General features: G+C 36.1%; 1 protein-coding gene across 2 annotated transcripts in view; it reads right to left on the reverse strand.

Moving 5' to 3' along the window:
• Positions 1-1,744: 1,744 nt before the first annotated feature.
• Positions 1,745-22,197, reverse strand: part of B3GLCT (beta 3-glucosyltransferase) — a 47,111-nt gene continuing 26,658 nt past the window's right edge. For both annotated transcript variants that reach the window (XM_048936991.1, XM_048937002.1), the window contains exons 8-15: positions 21,699-21,762; positions 16,224-16,355; positions 15,219-15,288; positions 10,673-10,786; positions 8,967-9,066; positions 7,899-8,018; positions 6,058-6,202; positions 1,745-3,353 (exon numbers count right to left, since the gene is read on the reverse strand). In XM_048936991.1, coding sequence (XP_048792948.1) covers positions 3,186-3,353; positions 6,058-6,202; positions 7,899-8,018; positions 8,967-9,066; positions 10,673-10,786; positions 15,219-15,288; positions 16,224-16,355; positions 21,699-21,762 — 913 coding nt within the window. In that variant the 3' untranslated portion in view covers positions 1,745-3,185. The remainder of the gene's footprint in view (positions 3,354-6,057; positions 6,203-7,898; positions 8,019-8,966; positions 9,067-10,672; positions 10,787-15,218; positions 15,289-16,223; positions 16,356-21,698; positions 21,763-22,197) is intronic.

A 22,197-nucleotide genomic window follows, 5' to 3' on the forward strand; every position in this document is an offset into this window, starting at 1 on the left:
CAGAAAGGTCTGGACGTGCTGGGAAGGGTCTTAATGTGGGGCTACCGAGGTGATGATAGGACTGGAACAGCCTATGAGGAAGGCTGAGAGATATGGGACCATTCAGCCTGGAGAACAAGAGGCTCAAGGGAGTAACCCCACCAATACCAAAAATACTTGAAGGGAGAGGTGCAGTGAGTGTGGGCCAGGCTCTTTTCCGTGGGGGCTGGGACAAAAGGCCATGGGTACAAGCTGGAAAACAGACGGTTCCATCTGAACAGCAGGAGCATTTCTGTGCTGTGCAGTCATACAGCACTGGCACAGGCTGCCCAGAGGCAGCAGGGTCTCCTCCTTAGAGACCTTCCAAAGCTGCCTGGACGTGGCCCTGGGCACCCTGCTCTGGGTGCAGGGCAGTGGATCAGATGTTCTTCAGAGGCACTTTCCAACCTCAACCAGCCTGCAATGCTATGAAACATCGAATTCATAGCCTTCATTCTCAAATTCAGTCCATGGTGGAACTCAAACTCTTCATCACTCATCTTTTCCTGCTATGTTAAGTACATCAATATTTCAAGATAGATTGTTTTGGGCTCCTGAACACAAATTATCAAAGAGAATTCCATGAAATAAATAGCTTAACCAATGTTTGGGTTTTTTTGTGTGTGTTATGAACACATTCAAAGCAAACAGTTAATAATGATTCCAAGTTGTTTTTGTTTGTTTCTTTTCACAACACAGTTCTAGAACTTCATGTAATCAACTCTGCAGCTCCATTTTAATGTCTGCTATAAAAGCAGTTTGTGAATTTCATTTCTCTTGCTTTTCTTTGACGTTATAACACTTACATTCCTCTTGGTTCTCCTGAAAAGCAGTACTACTGTTCAGGCTCATTACAGCCCAGTTTTATCTTTAGATTTCCAATAGTAACAGTCTTGTTGAGTCTACTAAAACTAAACTCAATACAGAAGGTTTCACATTTTGTTTTCAGAAACTGGGTTCCTCTGCTTGAAAAAGAAGAAAAAAAAACAACTACATTTAGTTCTTGGGATAAAGGGTCACTTTTGTCATATTGCTGTCTGCACATTATTACTTACATCTCAAAAATCAGAAAGTGTTGGGGATGGGATGCTCAGCAAATTACCGCTTCATTGTCTTCAAAACCACAAAGACTGGAATCACAATTTTTATGCTTGGTAATACGTCTGGAATCATTGCAACACAGCTCAGAGCTAACAGCAACAGAAAATGAAATGAAGTTTATGAGTTGCTAATGTATTTATCACATCAGATGAATAAGTTTGTGTAGCTAAGCAGTGAACAAATTCCAATCTTTAAGTAAGACAGAAGCATACAAGTGCAACACAGTGTGGATCCAAAGACTGTCAGCTTTGCCTGACTATTCATCCTCTACATGGCCCAAGAAGACATGAAATATCACCAGTTTGAGGCAGGAGTTGATTGGACTATATGGAAAGACCTTTGGAGAACACAATGATAGCATAATTGTGCAGAGAATTTTGTGATATCATTAAGATTCCCAATTTCATGAGGACTCCAACAGAAAAGCATTTTTAATTTGCACAAAAATAGGGAAGAAAATTAACTTCAAAGGGAAGCATGTAAGGTCAGAATATGAAAACAAAAAAACCCACACATTTTTTTAGCACAACTGACCACAGAATATCATTCAGCTGATAAACTTATGACAAAGGGTCTGAAGAATCCCATACTCTGCTTTTTGCAAGGAGGAAGAAGGCACAAAAGGTTAGACAAGAATGCTTTTATTCCGCTTTCAGCTCTCACAGTTCTAAACAGTAAACACAATTGACAATACATCCACGGTGCCAGAGAACACAGCCCTGGTATCAGTAAATGTCTACTGTTTAAGGCACTGATAGTGGGAAGAAAAAAAGAAAAAAATACGTAACGTGGATCTCTCCTATGTAATCAGTACGTGAATCTGTTAGGAATATGTGCTTGCTATTCAAATGCTTAAAATACCACAAGCTACATTCACAAACAAGTGTTTCTACAACTTCAGTAACTGGAATCAGTGGCTCCCCTGTTTGGACATACGAGCAAGTATTGCATTACTTTGGAATGGAACCAATTTCTAACCTACCAAAAACCAAAGCAAAACCACAAATGACCTCAGCAGTATGGCTTTAAGACCCTGTATTTGGTTACAATATACCAAGTGAAGTTAAGTAACAGCATACAAGTGTCATATACTGTTCCCTTAAAAGTTTTGCAGTATAAAAATTAGTTTAAAACACACTGAAGCCAGTTTTTGTTACAAACATTTCTACAAAACGGAATTACTCAAAGAAAACAATGAAGAACAATTAAATATGAATCACTTTTTACATACTGTAAGCACAAAATTACTTATCTTGATGATATAAATTAGGAACACTGCAAACTTTTTAAAGCTGGCATCCATGTACTATGGAAACACACATCAGCAACAGTGAAGCGACAGATCTTCAAAAATCCTTAAGTCCCATTTATACTTGCCAAAGAGTTACACCACAATTTAGGTTTCTAGAGGAGCTACAGTGACCTCCCGTGGCCGCTTCGGAAATCCCAGTTCTTTAGAAGGTGACATTGTCAGAAATTCTGATGAGCTTAAAGGTACACGAGCAGCTCACACTTGGTCCACCAGGAACCTCCAGTTTCCAATTGAAATGAGCACAAAGGAGCACAAAGCTTTCAAACAATCCAGCTCCTGGTCACAGAAATAAAGTCCTGTCTCCTCTCTCATTCACCAGAAACCTCTTCAGAACAGTTCAGAGAACTGTTTCCTGAAGGTCAATCAGACACGATGTTCAACGAGCATTTAACAGATATTCAACATTAAGCTCCCAAATAAAGAACTGCAGCTTTTGCAAGAGCAAATGAAGGAAATGCAAATGGATGCTGTACCATTCACAGACCAAAACAGAATGCAGACAAAGTTGTAGTGTGTGTTTGAATGTGTGGCAAGTTCACGGATGTATAAAGCTCTAAGATATTTAAAAAGAAACCAAGCATAACAAAACAATCCAAAAGTTGATTACAAGCCTTCATCCACTGCTCTGAAGTAACGGGAACAAAACATTCTCTGCTATGTCACAAAAAGATCATCAGTATAAGAACGACACAAAAATCACAGTAGTGACTGCCTCTCACCTGCAGTACATTAATTGATACTTTAATTCTTCTCCTTATAAGTCCTCTCTGTTAAATTCAACTTTCTTTCCATTAAGTGCCCCTTCTGTGTTTGGTGCCAGCCATGTGAAATACACCTTCACTGGATCGATATTCCAGTGTTTGTGAAATGACACTGGAATCTGGTGAGAAAGGTAGTCTTTGGGGTAGTCCATTGGCCGTGCCTAAGGAAGAACAAACCAAAACCATTTGTACTCAACAAGGAATCATAGAATCTCAAGGTTGGAAAGGACCTACAAGATCATCTAGTCCAACATCCTCCCATTACTCTTGCTACCACAAGCTTCTAAGGAAGAAGTATATAATCAGAGAGTACCGCCATTCAGTGGCCTCTGTATCACAACAAATATAAAAACATACAGGGTAACAACAGAGGTTATTTCATATTATTCTGTAAAATTATAGGCGTTAGTTTAGATCTTGTGCACTGCAGTCGTCATGCTATGAAGCACACTGGAATTAACCGTGTCCTATTTCTCAGGGTGAAATGGCCACCACTATGAATGCAAGCAGTGAGCAGCACTGTTTGTGTCACACCTGTTTAAATACATTGTTTGTGTCCAATAATAAGAAAATCATTGTATGCAGTATTGTCTTTCTTCTCCTCCTCCTGAGAGATGCTAACCCTGGCACTGTGACGGTAGGATCCCAAATACAGCTGCTGGAATGTATGCAGTTTTATGACAGGGAAAGACTACTAAAGGCAAGAAATATTATGGTGCCAGAAAACTGCATTATTCTTTATTGGGTTGTATCAGAAGAGACAGAATTACAACAAACTCTCATGATGCAGCTCAATTCTAATGTGCCAAGCATGTTTCATCTCATCTGACAATTTAATGGCATGTAAGTGCATCTCTATATAAAAAAAGCCCGCTCTGCAGTGATCTGTGGTAAAATAACTTTTTTTTTTTATAGAAATGCAGTAAAGACATTCAGAACTTTATTCAGGAAGCACTTCGTGTTAGTAAATATTTTTTAATATGTGGGAAGATGCATTCATTTTTTCTTTAGGTACAAGACAAAAGAAGAAAATTGGGTGATTAGGACACTGAATCAATGATTTGATGCCTAAGCTCATAACTGACTGAATACTGTACATTTCAGCCTCTTGATGGCTCAAGTAATGAATTCTATGGGCAGCATTCTTCCAGCCCTCTCCTATACGCTGCAAGCACAAAATCAGTAAAGAAAATGCTAACATTAAGAAATATGAGTATGTGTTTTTGACACACAGACTGTTTATTAAAAAAAGAAATCCAGTTGTACGACCAGGAAGGACCCCCAAAATAATTTTCTAGTTGCCACAAAAATCCAGTTCTGGCTTCTTTGCTTTAACAATATTTGTCACAGAACAGTGGGAATCACAGCACGCTCAAAACTCAAAACTGGAGTTCTTTTCTCAGACTTCATCTTTGTTAAAGCCACACTAAATTAGGATTTGTTGTAAGAGATGGTAAAAATGAATTACAATTCAAGTGTAATTCTCTGCAAACCACTAGGGTTTCACTTTCTAAGTGAATCAGTAATCAAGTGCACATTATTAAGGATTACAAATAAGTGCTTTGTTTTGTTCTTTAAGTGCCACTCCTACACATCTGTGAGATGAGCTCTAGTTTTTCAATCTCTCATTTGAAAAAATAAAATAAAACCCCTGTACAGGAAACCCCCCAAACTTCCACAAGCAAATTATTTTATAATTTTGCTGATTAAGATGCATTACTTGCTTTCTTTCATATTTATGCTGAAAGAAGTGATGATAAAATAAAGCAGAAAAAGAAATCAGTATATTTCTTCTTATGTGGTCAGGGAATTAAAATTCTGAATGGAGCATCCTGGTCTTCCCATTTCTCTAAACAGTAAATGTAATCAGGAAAAAACGTCAATGTGGGGAACACTGATAATTTAGTTACCTAACTTCCTCTCTGACCCTGGCAGCTGCTTTGAATTACTCGGTACTCTACTAATTTTCAAGCAGCCTTTCAACTTAATCTTAGTTTATATTTAACTACACCAATCTTTCCAAATTTTAAGCAAGATGAACATCTGAAAAACATCCGGCACTGCACTGACTTAAATGCTGATTTTTTAAAAGAAGGGTTTACACAGTTTGGAAAAATCACAAGTGCTTCTTCGCTCCCTGGAGGTGTTCAAGGCCAGGTTGGATGGGGCCCTGGGCAGCCTGGTCTAAATGTGGAGGTTGGTGGCCCTGCACGTGGCAGGGGGGTTGGAGATTCATGACCCTTGAGGTTCCTTCCAACCCAGGCCATTCTGTGATTCTGTGATTGGAGTAAGCAGAGAAAATAAATTCCCTGAAAAATTATCAAGTCTCTATTTCCTGAAGAAAAAAAAATTCTGTGTTGTGTTTTGTTTAGTTTTCTGAGGTTTTTTTTTTTCCCAGTTAGGCTGTGCATACCCCCTTCCTGGAAGCATTCAAGGCCAGGCTGGATGAGGCTATGAGCAACCTGGTCTAGAGGGAGGTGTCCCCTGCCTATAGCATGGGGTTGGAACTAGATGGTCTTAAAGGTCCCTTCTAACCCAAACCATTCTATGATTCCAGGACATACCACAAGTATTCAAAGCACGTGGCATCTCATTCTATTTGTTTTTCAAAGGGCTCACCCCTGTTACAGAGTAAATGAAATATCCTACAAACTGCTATAAACTTATAAACAATTACTGTACGTGTAATAATTCATGCTTTGAATTGCTGGTCAAATGTTCCAGAGAGAAGTGAGTTGTTGTAGCAGCATTTTGGTTATGATTATTACACACTGGTCCACTTGGTAATATTTATGAGTCTTATTTTATGCATGCAATTAAAAGAACAAAACATGTTTTAAGCACTAGTAAAAACAACTTTCTGACCTGATGGAATAGTGGACTGTGTGTTATAGGGATTCCTAAGCCACTGAAACACATCCCCAGGACCATATCATCAGGTGCATCCATGCTGTAACACCGGCACTTACTAGCAAGCAGCCTCTGAACAGCTGTTCTACTGAAAACCATCCTGAGGAGGAGAACAAAAAAAAGCAAACAAAAAGCAATGTGCAATAAGTACTAAAGTAACAAAATGACTTAAAATGATTAAAAGTTGCTAACTGATGTAAAGTTGCAAGACAACACATAGCTCTCCAATGCAACTTATCTGGAATTTGAGGATTTGTCATTACTGGTAAGTAATGCAAAAGGCATTTTCTGAAAGATAATTACTCCACATAATGAAAACTAATTATGCTGCTATTCCAACCATTACTTAGCTAGCCTTTATTTTTTACCACTGACAATTACTCCTACATTTCATCAGGATTTTAAAGGGATATTCTCTTCTATCTTATTCTAATATATTTTCTAGTTAGCTCTCATATAAACAAAAAAAGAACTCTAAACCTCAACTGTCATTCCCTGAATCCTTTGCTATACTGAGTTCTCTCCATAAAGAAAAAATGTTCCTTGAAGCTATATGAAAGGCTTCTTGTTTCTTTCTTGCTCATCTAACAAGAGCATGGAGTCTGTAGGTTATTATCAATAAAATAAGCCTCCAATAGACCAGAAGCATGATGCTGTCTTAAATTCAGCAGCTGAGGGAATATTGTAGAGTATTCCACGACTGTTTTTTCTGAGGTTACATCATTCAGTTAGTCCAGTACAGGGTGCTCTAACTATTACAAATCACACTCCAGAAATTCAAGCTTCAAATCTTCTACACAGCTTCATGAGTTCATTCACTTTATGACCAACAAGATGCAAGGTATATTTCTTAGCTCAAGAATATACACTATTTAAACAAGATTTTATGGAACTAAGCAAAACAATTAGGGAGCTTAATTCATTTTTTATTTTATTCAGTCGTTCCTTATTTAGCCATTAATTTTCACATGAAATGATGCTAAGGGCAAGCAAAAGACACGACTTGCTTTAGACACAGAAGAAGCTTCTTACGATGGTTCTCAGTGTAATACAAGCCAAACTGAAATACCACATAAATGTTAATTTAAACCAATTTCTACACACAATCACAGTGGTCCATATTTCTCATGCATGAGCTTAACCCACAATGCACTTTCTAGAAGACTTTTTACCAGGAAAGAATATAAGATTCCTTCCTCATTTATCTCTCCATAAATGACTGCATGAATTTCAAAAATCACCAGCGGTTTTACTTTTTACCCATGCTTGGACAAAGACAAAGAACAAGAAAAGAGCAGTTTCACTGCAGCAATCTGTATCATTCAATGTGCTTCTTTAGGTTCTCCTTAAACTCCACCACAGTTCAGATCAGAAACAAACTCTTTTAGGGAAACATCCCAGCAGTCTCTGCTGAGGATACTTTGAATCACACAGATGTTCTGTGTGTGCGCAGAATGAATTCTGTCGGATGAATCAATGCAGCATGATGTGCATCAAAACAACATGTGGTGCTGATAATTGGTAACGGGCACACAAGTTCACAGGAGCAATCAAACCAAAACAAACCCCCTTAAACATGCGTGGTCCTCAGCACCAACCACTTTGCTCTACAAATCTGTTCCTGCTGAGCTGCACAACTTATTGTAACAAACATTTGGGTCTTTGAGCATCACTGCTTTTTAATTGTACTAGGAAACTTTACTGATTCTGCTGCAACTGATTTGTACTGTAATTCAAAACATTAGCATTCAAACCAGGAACTAATGTAGATCTCAGCAGGAGCTGAAACAAATTACCCTCCTCCTCCAGTGATATAACTATATCCTCCTGTTCCCAAGCCGTAACCATAACGCTCTCCAAGAAATACTGGCTCATTTGGGTCATAGCAGCTGAGCAGTTTTCGGAGTCTGGAGATACTGAAAGAGGAAAATCCATCAAAGAGAAAAAAATTAAATCGTAAAGACATTTATTTCAAAAATGACACTGCTAGCCTAAATGGTATTCTAGTAAACAGCAAAAACATGATCGGAGAAAATCCAAACATTCTACAGAAAGCAGAGATACAAACTTTTAAACAGAAATTTACAATGGACTATTTACTATGAGATATGACTGCTGCGTTTGCTCAAATCAATCAATGAATCAATTAGTTAAAATATGTTTTTCTCAATTCAGTCCCATGAAGAAAACGTGTAACTTTTTTTTTCCCCTCAAATCATAATAAGAACTTTGCAAATAATCATTTTAGCCCAGGCATCAGGAGACAATAAAACAAGTTTTAATTATTACAAACACTGCTTTTTGTACAGTTACAGCCTCTTCCAAATTCTCCTTTTTTTGCAATTTAATGTGAAGTATTCCTTGAACCACTGATCCTGATTGCTGATCAATGTGCCTTGTTTTTCTTATACTGCAGTGTCAGTTTTCAGGTAAATGGGATCTCATTTCCTAACAAAGTCAAGTCCCTGAATACAGTCCTGGGTGGCTCTGACAAATGACCATGTAACCTTCTGACTCTTTTATGCAAGGAACATAAGCTGAAAAAGTGGATTGCAAATTACTAAAACCAATCAACTCATACATGCCTACGCTGAAGAATCACAGCAGGTGACCTTATCATATTGAGACTACAGGATTAGATAGTAACACTATGCATAGCTTTTATTAAATCACAAGTTTACACTTTTTAAAATATCAATCCAAAATGCTGAGCAAAAAGTGATAATTTTATTCCTGGAAACTATATAAAGCTAAATATAACAAATGAAAAAGCTATATATCTTAAATACAGGAAAAGAGACAAATATTGCTAAAATTCCTACCAACATCAACAGCAGTAATCCCTGAAATACTGTAACTTGTACCTTATCAGTGTGTCATCATCCACTATGACTAACCATGGAGTTCTGGGAGAGCTATGATTCAAATACCTTTCCAAAATGGCAAAAGTTTTCCCACAGTGACCTAGAGGGAGAGGAATAACAGAACATATACATTTAAATATCATGACATTTCGTAAAAGTCAATCATTACTGAATTAAAAGAGTGCTCACTGGACTAAAACATCTTGGAAATGACTAGAAAAATATCTGAGATACAAGCTTAAATTATCTGCTTCATTACACTGAATGGTGTTTGCATAAATGGTCACTGCTTTCTATGCAAGAACAAAATTTTGAAGCATGCTTTAATATGAACAGTCTTTGAATAATGAAAACCTGGAAAACAAGCTACATTCTAGTTACCCTATTAACCTGTTGGACAACTCAGGGCAAACTGCTACTCTTAATTTCTGACACTAAAAAAAAATGAAGAGATGATGATAGATATTCCTTCTGCAAAGTACTCTGAGATATTTCCTGAATACTTCATAATGCATCAGGTCTGTTGCTTGCACGTCAACATTCATGCCTGCATTGATCTACTGTGCTGCAGCTCAGGTTCTGATAACTTTCTCTGAAGAGAGATCTTAACACTCAATGTAAGATTACAGTGAAACTGAAAGGTAAAACCCTTTAGTAGGTTTTAAAAGGTGAAAAGTCTTTATAATGAGCAGCACAAAAAAAAAACAACTTCAGATTTATATGGAATCTTTTTTACACCTCAGAAAAATCCAACTGAAAACAGTCTTTAAGCATCTAGATTACAGATCAGTATTGTGTATTGCTATCAATACTAGGGTTACTAAACAAGCATTAAAAGGAAGGATGAAATATTATAATTGAAGCTACTTTCAGTTAAAATATTTTGGAAAAAAAAACTAATACTAACTTGCTGCTTAAGAGATAAGGAAATCCTGGCTTTGCTAATTTTGTGAAAATACAAACTTAATGCAGACTGATACACAAGTATTTACAAAATTAAATCCAAGATTTCTGTATAACATTCCACAAAAGATGCAAAAACAATACTGGAGCAAATTCAGAATAGTTTACTTTGTTCAGAAGGCCAGCAGATCAAAAGTCCTAGAGTTACACAAAAATGCTTAAAGGTCATACAATATGCCTAAAAGCAATGGAAGAAGAAACCCAATAACCTGTAGCCATCATATCACAGCCTTATTTTTCTCTATTCGAACATAAAGCAAATGAGCACTCTAAACTCACATCTGTCATAAAGAAAGAAAAAAACTTCCAAAGTTAACAATTAGTTTCTGTGCCTAAATACAGACATATTAGACACAAGCATACAATGTTTGAATACCATATAGTAAGTAGTTCACATTCAGTAACCATTTGGTCTGAGGCCTTCTGTCACAAATCCATGACGCACTACAGCAATTAATCTTAGGCCCAGCATCATAACACCAATTCCTGTCTCTTTCAGTAAATCTGCATGCCTTTTTATTATATTTACAAGTATTCAGTTTTCTACTAAAAAATACAATAATCATAGGTGATCTGTACTCTCCAACCTTTTCCTGTGTGAAAGTAGTATTCTTTTAGTTTTAGATGCAGGAACGTCTTACTGAAATAAATATACATGAAATACATGCATTGTCCTGAAAACATACAACCTTTACACAGTTACTTGGGACAAACTGCCAACAAGAGGTAAGTCAACAACTTACCTCTTTCAGTATTCGGTACACCTAAATCTACAGTAGGAATGGAGATGTCTCTGTAATCACTGTAGTATTCAATAAGTGCAGCTTCTCTTTCCCAAGTCTGCTTTACAACTGGTACTGCAAAACAGTTGTTGACATTGAAATATAAGTAACTGCTAAACTGAAATGTTTATGTCCCTGTTAACCGACACATTCAATCACACTGTCATGAAAATAATGTTTCAAGTACAGCACGATGGCTGTAAACATTCACTCTTTTTTCTTTCCTACAGTATTTAAGGAAACCGATTTACATTTTCATGAAAGCCAGCCAGGACAATTTTATCTATGCTATAACAAAATTTCTGTAAAATATGTCTGTAGTTTCATTCACATGACACTGAGGACTGTGATGTTTACATTTGTATTCGAAAGTATGGAATTCATTATTCTTACCCTTGCTATGTTGGACTTGTATCACACATCTATTAGAGATCAATCACTCTTCCAGTATTGAAAATGTTACATTTTAGAAACAACACATCCAACTGCACAGCATACAAAATATTCTGAATCATGAACAGACCAAATGCATCTTTTGAAATGCCTCACTCGTGCCATATACACAGTGTTTGTCAGCAATGCAATGTTAATGCTCAAAAGCACCTGTCTCCAGAGTCACATTCACAGAAGAACATTTCTGATATCACACAATCAGCTTGTAGCCCTTGGAGATTCTATTCAAAGGAGAACTGTTTAACACTTGTTTGTAAGAGCAATCCTTTTCTTATTAGTTTGCCATTTGACATGAATATCATAAATACTTCAAGTAGATATACAGAATTCTAGTGATTACTCTACAAATGTTTCAACAGTGTCAGCCCCAAACAGTCAGACAGTTGGACTAGACGAAATTTCTAAGTTCCTTCTAACTAGAACTATTGTATTTTCTGAAGTTAATAAATTATGAGTAACATTAAAAGAAAAAGAAAACCCACCAGCAAGCAGAATGGTAGGCACACCTGCAGGATGTTTGGAAGAAAACGATCAGATTAATATCAATGATCTTTCTTTCACTTTAAAAGTGAAGTGGGCAAGCCTAAGGTGAGCAGCCACTCTAAAACAACATGCATTTTGTTCTCCTCGTTCATTTTGCCCTGTGCATTTTGACACCACCCACCAAATCTCATTAGCAGCAGCTCGTTATCTATATCTATATCTATGGTTATCTATGGTTGCTAAAGACCCAAATCCTACACGTTTTTCAGAGGTAAAATTTAAGTTATTCCTCACACTCAAAAAATTATATTCCTACTAGGAGGAAATATTTACATGAATTCCTTTTGCTGCTATTTAACTTTGATGTCCGTGAATAACTGATTTTAGCCCCCTGCTGGAACTGCTCTTCACCTAAATGCCTGCTGCCCACCTAGTTGCTTGCTTCCCTCTAATCCCATCACATAAGGTTTAACTGTAGGATTCCTGATTGATCAACTCTCAGCTGGGTGAGGTTAAAATGAATTAAAGGGTGCCTGGTAGGATAGAGTAGTAAGAACACAAGTCACTAATAGAAAAAGTTGTAAATTTGGAAGAAAAATGCAATTCTACTTCTGTAACAATGTGTAGATAGTACTGCTTTTAAAGGTTTTACATAAAATTGCAAGCAATTTTTTGAATTAAAAATCCATAGGGAATTATGTACAAAAAAATATGTTCATGCAATGTTACAGGGGAGTTCTGAAGTGCAAATTCAGGAATTTCACAATACTCTTCTTCTCCTGTGTACTAAAAATTGTATCAGATCATGTAAATACTGCATAATCATGCATTAATTGGCAGAAAATACCATGTAATCTTTTTTTTTTTTCCAATTAGAATAAAAAAACAAGTTGGCAAGAAATGATTTTCGAATTTTGTGAAAAAGTTCCATTTCAAAAAAATTGTTTCTTGCAAGAACAAAAGCAGAAAGTTTCCAGAAACCAAGCCACCAAATTTGAAGTATCACAGAAATACATCATGCTTCCAATCTTCACCTGGTAGCAGAAACACACCTGTAAGGGCATTTTTACTCTTCCCCAGCCAAGGAACTAAACCTCAGTACAAATACAAAGGACTATTTACTACTGGAGATTGAGCCTCTCAGCTTCCTTGGTGGAATCCCCCCTTCTTTGCATAAATGAAAAAAGAGTTCAGTGAAGCAGAGACCTGAGTCTCACCACAGTTAAATGGCCTAATAAGGGAGCTAAAAGCTCAAGCACTGCTCTCCTTTCCTTCCTAGTTTTAATGAAAATGTCACCATCCAGACTAATGCCTAAACTGAATCCCTCAATCATTTCCAATTTCTAACAGCTCGTTTTCTAAACAAAGAACAGAAATCTGAAAATTTCTGACCAACTACTGATACAAATAGTTATTATCTAGTAATACTAATGATCACACGGCAGGCATAACTCCACACTACAGAGAGATTAACAGGTCAGTTCCAAGCTCTTTATCTGAGTGTGCCACTTTTAGAACACTGTTCCTGTCCTGAAATCTTCCTATATTACCATTCATAGTATGTGCTGGGAGAGCTCTATCTGAAATCAATTCTTGAACTGCTTTTGCACATCAAATACTAAACCTTCCTGCTGCACTAATGTAGATTTTGGCATACAATAAAAAATGACTTACCAGGTAAAAGGAGCTCTCTGAAGCTGGCATCCACTAATCTTTCAAAATCTTGAGTAAGATTATCCTCTATTGCATAACACTGGAAACTGTGAGGAAAGTTCAAGAATTTTCCTCAGTCTTTAACTGCTGCTTCTTGGAAGATTATTATGCTATCTTTTTGAAGCTTTATTTTTCTTTTTGACTTTCTAGTTTTGCTTTGTTTCATTTCAATATTAATACAAGAAATTAAACATGGATCCAGAAAGGAGAAGTCTTCAGTGAACTCCAATTACAGGACAGTCAATTTTGTTCTGTCAAAAGCTACTTGCTGAAGATCTCCAAAAGACTAGTATAAAATAGTGGAATAGGGCCTTCACCAAGTGCAGTAACAACACCAAGAAAAGAACTACATAAATCTTATCCTGAAGGAAAAAACAACACTTGGAAAATCATCTAAATCTTAAAATGGCAGAATCTACCATTTCGGATACATTAGCAAACAGGGATTTAGTTACAAAAGGATCTTTTTCCTATCCTCTGACATAAGATGTGGCAATCTCCCTTCCCCCCCCCCCCCCCCACCAAAATAATACCAGTATTAGCCCTTTTTTTTTTTTTTTTAATAATAATAGTCACTTTAAATTAAACTTATGAACAAAGTATGCCAATGCTTACATACCTGTAGTATTCAAGGGCACATGTAATTCAAATATATCAATGGAAATAAATCTATTTCCAATTTTTTTATTAACAAAATGTCTAGAAGTAAACTGGAATGGACTGTTAGGTGGCACCAAGCAGGCAGAATGCTTATTGTTAAACTGGAAAGGAAAATCCCAAGTCCACAAACTGTTATATACACTGATATATAACATATATATATAACATATATATATGTGTATATATATATATATATATATATATATATATATATAAAATATATATATTATTTTATATATATATATAATATGTATATAATATATATATAAATACATATTATAACATTATATATATGTTATATATATATATATATATATATATATATATAAATATATATATATATATATATAACATATATATAATAAAGCTGAGCTTTATTATATATTATGTGAAGCTGGGTATCTCCACGTGTTTATTTTCCTTGTCTCTCAGAAAGAAGGTAGAACCCACTGAACTGATTTGGTGGAGCTTTGCTAGTCGGTTGGTTGTTTGATTACTGTTTTTGCCATGGATGTCATGGTCATATTACCATGTTAACTATGTTGTAGAACATCCATTTCCAAATTAAACACTACAGCATTGTACACTTGACAGATTACTGATCCAGACTTTGACAAAGTATTATGTTGACCAGATTTTTACAAGAAAGAAAATATTCTATGTCAAGCACTATAAAAACCCTGTTCTCATCACTGCTTCCAGTGATTAAAGCAATATAAGAGCACAAACTATCTTTTATTGGGGTGAAGGGCAATACACAAGGTAGTACCAGAGGACAGAGCTTTCAGCTTGCTCTAATTTCTGAAGCAGTCACATGGGACATTGGTAATACAAGGAACAGAACTAAACTGACTATCCAGGGGAGCACACTGAAGGGTGTTAAGAGTAGCAATATTAATATCGCTAATATCACCACAGCTCCAATTTCCACCATATAAACTAAGTTTATGCAAATGTTCAGTTCAGATACTCCATTTTAATATTGTCAACCAATCGCTAACGATGAAACACCAAATAACTTTGCCTTAAACATTCTGCAACCCACCTGAGGAACTCTGAAGTTTTTGTGCTTCCCAGTGGATTTTGCAAATATTTGGTCCAAGAGGTGCACAGACAGCACGTATCAGCTTGTTTTCTAAATATTAATTTCATAAACTATACTGTACAGAACTACTAACTTGACTAACCAACAACTTACTTCTGTCTCCATGAAATTTCCGACATGTTTTTACAGCAACAAAGACATCTTCCTTTTTTACTGGCTCTCCCTATTTGGATAGAACAAAAATGAAATTGCAGGCTCTGGCTTTAACAAATTTATAGGATATGTATGTCCATATATGTAATAGAACAGAAGATATCTTTTCATTGTACAGCATATCAAGTAGAATAGGATATTAGTAATGCATTTGAAACTAAATTTTTGTCTCTTGCCAAAAATTGGTTTTAAATTCCTAAAATAACATTAACTTTTTTCATTGATAAAATATTCTAACATGAACTAAACACTTATTGTTAGAAAAAGACAATGAACTGTTGCATTAAGAATGATTCATCTGAAAAAAGAAGTTTCCTTAACTTCTTTGAAATTAAACTAATCACTATGAGAAACTTAACACTTCTCTGATATTCATAAAAAGAAACTTGAAGTCTACACACTACAAATCTGAATTTCCTCATCTCTAAAATAAAATTGTTTAATCACCCTATTGGTTTCCCTTTTGGAAACCAGATAATCTAGAACTTTGCTGTCCTAGAATCACTGAACACTTATTCGCCTCTGATGAGTTAATCCATGACATCATAAACGCATTCTCCTAGAGACGGAAGCAATAGGCTTTACATCAGTGCTGTGTTACATTTTATCTTTAGCCTAAACAAGATTAAATTTCCCATCTGTGGAAAAAGAAAATCTGTACTTCAGTATCTCAGAGAAATATACAGAGAATTATTTTAGAGATCATAAGCTGCTCAACCACTGTGGTAAAAAGACCAATTAAAGTATATATGATATTTGTTTGTCAGGAAATATCCTGTGCCCTAGAAGTCTGAAAATAACTATAAATACCTGCCACAACAAACCTTTTTTTTTGTTTATTGGAAAATATTCTTTCACGGTTTGAGATATTTTAAAACCAATGTTACTAATTTATTAAGAACTGTTCCTTTACTAAGCAAGTGATATTTAAAATGAGGTACTTACACAAAGTGGAAGAAAGCTACTGAATGTTGTTGCACACTGATCAACCCTATCTGAGTTCACATCACCTGTACAGAATTCAGGCACTGGAGTAAGATGTGGTCCATCCCCCTTCTGCCAAATATACAGGGCAATCTAACAAAATGGAAGACATTTATATCAGTAATGAAAACTGGATTAGCATTCTCAAGGCTTACAAAGAAATCATACTACAAGATAAAATCAAAAGAGAAAATGGAAAATATCAGATGACGCAGATGATTTGTGTCCTAGTTGATTTAATAGCTGGATACCTTACCTTTTGCTCACAGCTAACATCTAATTATTTTTTGCTGTAACAGAAATCCTATAGATACTCAAGTTTTGAAGGATTTAGTTAGTTTCATTTATTCAAGTATGTCAAAAGAACCAATCTTTTCCTTTTGTAAGAAAAAGTAGAATTAATATTTGCACCTTCCTTTGAATTAAACTTTATTGCTCTTTTCAAACTACTTTCATGATTTGGAATAGGTAGGTCTAGTTCCATAGGAATATGGAGCACTTCTCAACTTTTCAAAATAGATGCATTCTCTGCTGATAATTTAAAGTGCTTGAAATCAGCAATGAAACTCAGAAAATGTAAAATACATTGAAGGATAATGTAACAGGTATTCTACACTACACTAGATTCTTGTCCATTTTAAATTCAAGAACCAAAAAAATCCCTGCAAAAACGTTCAGAGAAAGGGGAAGAATCGAATCAGTGATGCATGAAGAAGGCGAAGCAACTCTTTGTGTTTACATTCATTTCATTAGTAATAAAATTTATAATATTTCAGTCTATATAGACTTGCTCAACATTTCTATCACAAATCTTTTGGACGGCTTATAACTTTACCTGATTAAAAATACACAAAGAATAGTTACAGACTGGGTGTCCCCCAGACCACTTAAAAGAATAACTTCACATCATACAAAACCATTCAAAAATTTGTTAGAGTTTCTAAAAGAAAAAGAAGTTTCTGAAAGGCAGAAGAGAGCACCTCATTAAGTATGGCTATTCAAAGCTTCTGACCTGCAGATGTACACTCCCAACTCTGAATTCTTAGTCTCTCTCAAAAATAGGTCAAGGATGTGGAAAAATCCTCCACGTGTTATGAGAGCTGCGTGAGCTCACAATGCAGAACTCTGGGACCCCGGTTTGCTTCCACTTAGCTAATTCCAAAATTACAGCTTTTAGTTTTCAGAAGGGACCCTACGCCAACAAATCATAAATATTCAGTGAAAGACACTCCACACTACCTCATGAAACTGAATTACCGTGCAAGAATTAAAATTTGTGGAATTAACAGCATAGCAAAATGGAGCTTGACTCTAACCCCACTCTACCCTGTAACAGGTCTCCTTCAAGGCAGGAAAAATCCATCCTGGTTTCTACTTTCTATTTCCAATGTTTTTTTACAAATATTCCCAATAATTCTTGCATGAAAAGTAAGTATGTGTTTCACTGAAATATGGGACCAGACCCAGCACACAGAAAAGGCAATGAAAATGATCTCCTTTTCACTGTTTTATGCCTACTTGGGAAGTAAAAATCATTAGTTTTAAATATCCTCATGCAATGTAGTGGCTAGAAAGCAGATCCTCATTTCAGTCATTAAGTTGTTATCAAGAGGGTAAAATATTTCCTCCTGCCCAGTGTTTGGGAAGAACTTGGTGCAAGCTAAGAAGAGCATTACGTATGGTCCAGACGTGCCCAGGTCATGCCCATGTCATCAAACCAGTCACAGACTTCTGGTCTCAGTCTGACCAACAGTCAGAGTTTACAGGATGGCTGAGGTGGAAAAGGAACATTCTGCTCAAGCAAGGACACCCAGAGCAGGGTGGGGGCTTTAGAAGATCTCTAAGAAGGAAACTCCACAGCATCTCTGGGCAATCTGCAACTGTGCTCTGCCATCTGCACAGGACACAAGTGTCTCCTGGTGTTCAGAGGGAACTTCCTGCGTGTCAGTTTGTGCCTATTGCCTCGTCCTGGCATTAAGCCAGACTAACACTGAAAAGAGCCTTGTTCTGGACTCTTAACGCTGTTCCTTCAGGTATTTATGGAAATTTAGATCACTCTGAGCCTCCTCCAGGCACAGCAGTTCCAGCTCTCTCAGCCTTTCTCCACAGAAGAGGAGTTCTAGTAGTTTCATCATCTTGGTGGCCTTTCATTGGACCCTTTCCAGTATGTCCTGGTCTCTTGCACTGGAAGCCCCAGAACTGTGCTCCAGAAGTAGCCTCACCAACACTGAGTAGAATGGAAGGATCATCTCCCTTGATCTGCTGGCAGTGCTTTGCCTAATCACAGAATCACAGAATTGTAGGGGTTGGAAGGGACCTCCAGAGATCATCGAGTCCAACCCCCCTGCCAAAGCAGGTTCCCTACAGTAGGTCGCACAGGTAGGCATCCAGGCAATGCAGTCAAAAATACTGTTAGCTTCCTTAGCAGAAAGGACACATTAACAACTCATGTTCAGCAAACTCAACATCCTCAGAAAAGAAACAAACAAACCCTAAAACCTACACATAGCTTTTTGGGAACTCAGCAGGAATAAAACAAAACTGCCAGATCATTATGTGCACAGCTTGCACTAGAGGCAGGTTTGAGAACAAAATCATATTCTTGAGAATTAAGCTTCTAGATTTAACAAGTTTTGGATAGCAAACAACTAGGGTACAATAACATACTAGCACAAGTAACTGATGGATTTTTTTAGAAGTTGCTGCTTGTAATTGCCATAATACAAATGCACTCAGATCATCACCAGTGCAAATTACTAGCCTTTAGTTTACAGTTTTACAATTTAAATTACTGTATTTTTCCTTGTAATTGAAGGGATGCAGATGACTGGGAGCTGTGAATGTAAACTACCAGTGCTCAGTTGGCAGTGAATTGTTAAATCACTCTAGGTCAATGGCAGCCCTGTAGTTTGCAAATTCTTATTTCTCTAAGCATCACTATTGTTAAGTGGTCTGTCTCTTTGCTGTTTTAGTAATGCTTGGGAAACGCATATAACTTTAGCATTATAGGTAAGTTTGACAGAGTACTAAAGGGATGGGCCCCTCTGTATGGAAGAAGATGAAAGCACAAGTAGCAGTTCAGCCATTAATGGTGGCTGGAGTAGAGGAGGACCATGGAAACAACACATAACACATACACACTTGTGTATGTTTCTTGCCTGCTGTTTATCACATCTCCAAAGTTATTTTTCTGCCTTGCCACTACAGTCACATTACAGGATGTAAATGGTTCTAGATCCCATCTTGTAGCTGGAAGACTACATAACAACAGGAGATAGGATTTAAAAACACCTTGCAGTAATTCCACTGATCCAAACCTAAGCTAGTCATAATGAACATTTATCATGTGAACCAACAAAAAAGCAATGCTTCTGCTGCACAAAGAACATTTAAGAATTGTAAATTAATATTAACTATTCATGAAAGTTTATAACATGCTAAAATTTCCTACTGAATAATGCATTTTTGAATGAAAACCCTTAGACTAGTGTGGAACCATCATATTTCAGAAGTAAGAATAGACTGCCCTTTTGGTTATTGAACAAGATAACAGACTGCTCCTAAACCAATGGAAACATACATAAAATAAAAAGTTGAAGACAGTTTTAGTTCTAGATTAAATCTAATGTTACATATGCCAAAAAAATCTATTATTTGCTTCCAGTTTTGAATATCAGGACATATACCATGCATGCAATTACAAAATGTCTAATAAGAAATCTGCAAATGAACAACAGCATGACCATATTTGCAAAGTGGAAAGGGATATAAATATTATGGATATAAGAAATAAGGACTTAGGAAAGCAATAGGGTGAAAAAAACTGACACAATGCACAGTAAAACACCAAGGACTAAAGGAGCACATTATCGGGACTTGTCAAACTAAAATAGGTCTTAAAACATTTATAATCCTTCATAAATTTAAACAGTATACACTATCACTAAAGATCGCAGATTATACTCTTTGATTTGTAGTCAATCTTGATTCATATAAGAAGGCTGTAGCAAGATAAAAATGATTTAAGAAGGAGAAGATGGTGATTTATAAAATAAATGAGTGGGAATGGAACTGTCTCCAGGGAGCTGCGAGTCTGTGCAGAAAGAATAACTACAGAGCTGAAGCAGGTTATCAACGGCAATAAATCTGAAAAGAAATATATGCAAAGAACTGTTAACAGAATAAGAAGGGGATGGAAATAATTTTTCAAGCCAAGTGATCAATTGTTTTTCATGAATTAATGTGTGGCACATAAAAGAAAAGTCTGCTAATGACTTTTTCTGATGACAGTATGTGCAAAGGCTTTGTGAGTGCTGAAGTAGACTAGAATATTAGGAATATCCAAGTGACTCTGAGGTAAGTTACAGAAACAGGATTAACAGTGTGAATTTAAGTCTTGAATTTAGGAAAGAAAGGACTGAATTTAGGAAAGAAACAGCTTATTGCTGTTTCATATAACAAAATGGAAGTTGAGTGGGGTTCAATTGCTTTTGAGAAATACATGAGTCAAGGAGGGAAAACTATATGAAAGAACAGTATTGGCACAAAATCAAATTCATTTAAATATGCTACTGATTTATACTCTATAAAATGCAGTATAGATTTGTGTTGGAAATGAAAAGCCTTCTAACTATTACAAAGATCTGGAAGAGCAACAGTAGTTTAATTTTGTTTCCATCTGGGCCAGAGCCAAAATTTATAGCTGACTTTTAGGAGAGTATAAAAAAATTACACTAATTCAACATTTCAGGTCCAAATTAGCAATCTTACTCCAGACTCATCCTATTCTTGCTCCATGGTTCAATCTGATGACAAATACTAAACCCTGGGCTGCACAAACATTTTGAAGGCAGAAAATACAAAAAAGCAGCAGAGAAGGTAGCAATGACCTTTTTTCAGATCCCTTTTCCTTCCTTTCATATTCCCTTCAGCCAACTCATCTATTCTCCAGTAGCTGCCTTTTAAAACCATTAGCAGCCAAAGGCAATGAAATTTCTAAACTATCACACTGCAATTGTTGACACATTTTCGACTCCTGAAGCTACTTCAGCCCAAGTTCCTCACACCTAATTCTAAGAATCTGATTTAGAAAGTAAATGAGGCTTGCCATTGTCTGAGTTATTATTTGTGCCAGTGTTTTACAAATTAGAAGCCACTCTGCCTCTCTACAGAACAAATCTTTGAAGATACCTCACTGTATACAACCATACATGCTATAAATGCAGTTTTATCATGAATTCTTCTATGCTTGAAACATAATTTTAAAGTATTATGTTATTATATTCTTAAAGCAAGGGAAAGAAACTAAACATGTTACTGCATTCCAAATTTTTAGCAATCTCTTATTTTCATTGTGAATTTATCAGTACTCAAATATATAGATTTCATAGCTTTTTTTCTTTTTTACTTACGTTGGAAATACAGAACACTGCTTACCTCATGTTTTAAATCTATTGTAAAGTCTGACTTGAGTGGTTCACTTTTCAACTTAGTTGCAAGCCTGTACAATTAAAGATGAAGACATTTACTCTCTTCAGAAAGCATGTAAAAAAAATAATCAATCATTCCTGTATGCAGCAAAGTGTGGCCAGTACTTCTGACCAGCTATTTACAAGAAAAGAAAAGATATATTCTCCATATACTGCCTCAAAAAACAACTTGTATTTCTTTTTCCAATCTTTTTTTTTTTTTTTTTTGCACACAGAGTGATGATATATCATATGATATATGATATAGTGGTGATAATATCAGTTCTCAGCACATACATTTCGACACATATTTCCTGGCTAAGAAGAAAGGTTTTATCTGCAAAAGATGAGAACAGTCTGGCACAATGTTTTCAGTGGATTTCAGCTGCAATCAGTATCAAAGACAGCTCAAAATTAAAATCTGAATTTAGCTTTGCATATTTACCTTCCTGTACACTGTAGGCGTA

The sequence above is a fragment of the Lagopus muta genome, chromosome 1 (genome assembly GCF_023343835.1).
Source record: "Lagopus muta isolate bLagMut1 chromosome 1, bLagMut1 primary, whole genome shotgun sequence".
NCBI lineage: Eukaryota > Metazoa > Chordata > Aves > Galliformes > Phasianidae > Lagopus > Lagopus muta.